The sequence below is a fragment of the Diabrotica virgifera genome, chromosome 2 (assembly GCF_917563875.1).
Source record: "Diabrotica virgifera virgifera chromosome 2, PGI_DIABVI_V3a".
Lineage (NCBI taxonomy): Eukaryota > Metazoa > Arthropoda > Insecta > Coleoptera > Chrysomelidae > Diabrotica > Diabrotica virgifera.
The window spans coordinates 223,745,812-223,747,583 of NC_065444.1; the positions used below are offsets into that span (position 1 = coordinate 223,745,812).

At 33.2% G+C, this 1,772-nt stretch overlaps 1 protein-coding gene across 1 annotated transcript; it reads left to right on the top strand.

The window, feature by feature from the left end:
• The first annotated feature begins 380 nt into the window (after positions 1–380).
• On the top strand, positions 381–1,298 carry LOC114337385 (uncharacterized). Its single transcript, XM_028287803.2, has one exon. It carries the CDS (start codon positions 381–383, stop codon positions 1,296–1,298), a length of 918 nt encoding a protein of 305 aa, XP_028143604.2.
• The last annotated feature ends 474 nt before the right edge of the window (positions 1,299–1,772 follow it).

The window sequence follows — 1,772 nt, forward strand, 5'->3', positions numbered from 1 at the left end:
AGTTTATGAGTTTATGACTCCTCTTACTCGATTGTCGGGTTCTTGTCACAGCCCTGCGCTGTGCTGACGGCTGCACATGGATTCGCTCCCGGGTTCAGGTAGGAAGACCTAACCCTTCGGTCATAACTTAACTTTCGGGTATGAGTTTCGGAGCCAACTCGTGTACAATAAAAGTGGTTTTATAGGGGTTGGGAGCGAATCCATGTGCGCCGGTGCTGACAAAGGTTTTTAAATTTCCACGAAATTCTGAACGGCCAAAAAGACTGATGTGGCTTTCGGTATTGTTATGTGTATTTATAATTTTTAGTTTAAACTCTGTAAAGAGAGCACGCATTTATTAGTAACGATTTCGCTATCAGAAAAAAATTAAGTAAATAAAAATGTGGCGTCCATGGGAGAATAGTTCATTAGAAATTGTTGAGAATAATGAAGTAGAAATTGTTGAAGAAAATGAGGAAATTCTACCACCAAATAATCCTGAAAATGCTGCTGGACCAAGTAGAGGAAGTATTAAAAAGCCAGAAAGAAAACATTTATCCAAAGACGCTAAAGAAATTGTGTTAAATGTGTTTAATGGATTATGTGAAGAACTGGAACGGCACGAGAGTGTTTTAAAAACTGCGGCTTTAACAAAAGTTTCATGTGCTACTGTATATCGAATTATAAAGGAGGGCATTACAAATAGACAAAAAAGGAGCGACTTTGGACTACATCGATCTATTGAGCAACATCTTTTAGGTCCCATTTCAGAAACCATTTATAATATGTTTGCAGGTAATATTATACCCACACTTAACCAAATTTTAGCTGAATTAAAATCTAAAAATATTATTAATTGCTGTAAATCAACTTTAAGAAAATTTTTACTATCAAATGGTTTTAAGTATAAAACAATCAATAAACGACATACTATAATGGAAAGTGCCCGTTTAATAAAATGGCGTAATGAATATTTGGAAAAGATAACCGAGTACAGAAATAGCGGAAGAAAAATTTATTACTTAGATGAAACGTGGTTTGACACTAACGAAACAATTGGCAAAGGTTGGACTAATGACAATGTAAAGTGCAAAGTTAATGTACCACCTTCCAGGGGCAAACGAATATGCATTTTGCATTGTGGAGGGGAAGATGGTTGGGTAACCGATAGCTTACTATTAAGTGCAAAAGACATTAAAGACAGTTGTTTGGACTATCATCAAGATATTACGGGTGAACTTTTCGAATCGTGGTTTAAAAATAACTTATTACCAAATTTAGCAGACAACAGTGTTATTGTTTTAGATAATGCATCATAATATCATTCTAGACAACTTAAAAAAATTTCGAATAAATACTCTAGAAAGGATGAATTGCAAGATTTTTTATTATCACAAGATTTATATTTTGAAGATTGGTACACTAAAGACCAATTAGTAGAGGTACTTAATACAAAATTATTTGTAAAGGAATATATTATTGATAATGCAGCAAGTAAAAATGGACATACAACTTTAAGACTACCACCATATTACTGCGTTTTAAATCCAATAGAGTTGTTATGGTCTCAACTGAAATATAATGTGAGACAAAAAAATGTAAGTCCAAAATGTTATAACACTGTCGTGAAACTAATAGATTCTGAATTTAAAAATATCTCTGAGGATAACTGGAAGAAAGCAATAGAGCACGTAAAAAATATCGAAAAAGAATATCTTAAAAACATTCCTGTTATAAATAAAATTATTATCAATGTGGAGAACAGTGATTCAGAGGAAGAAAGTGACGAAGTG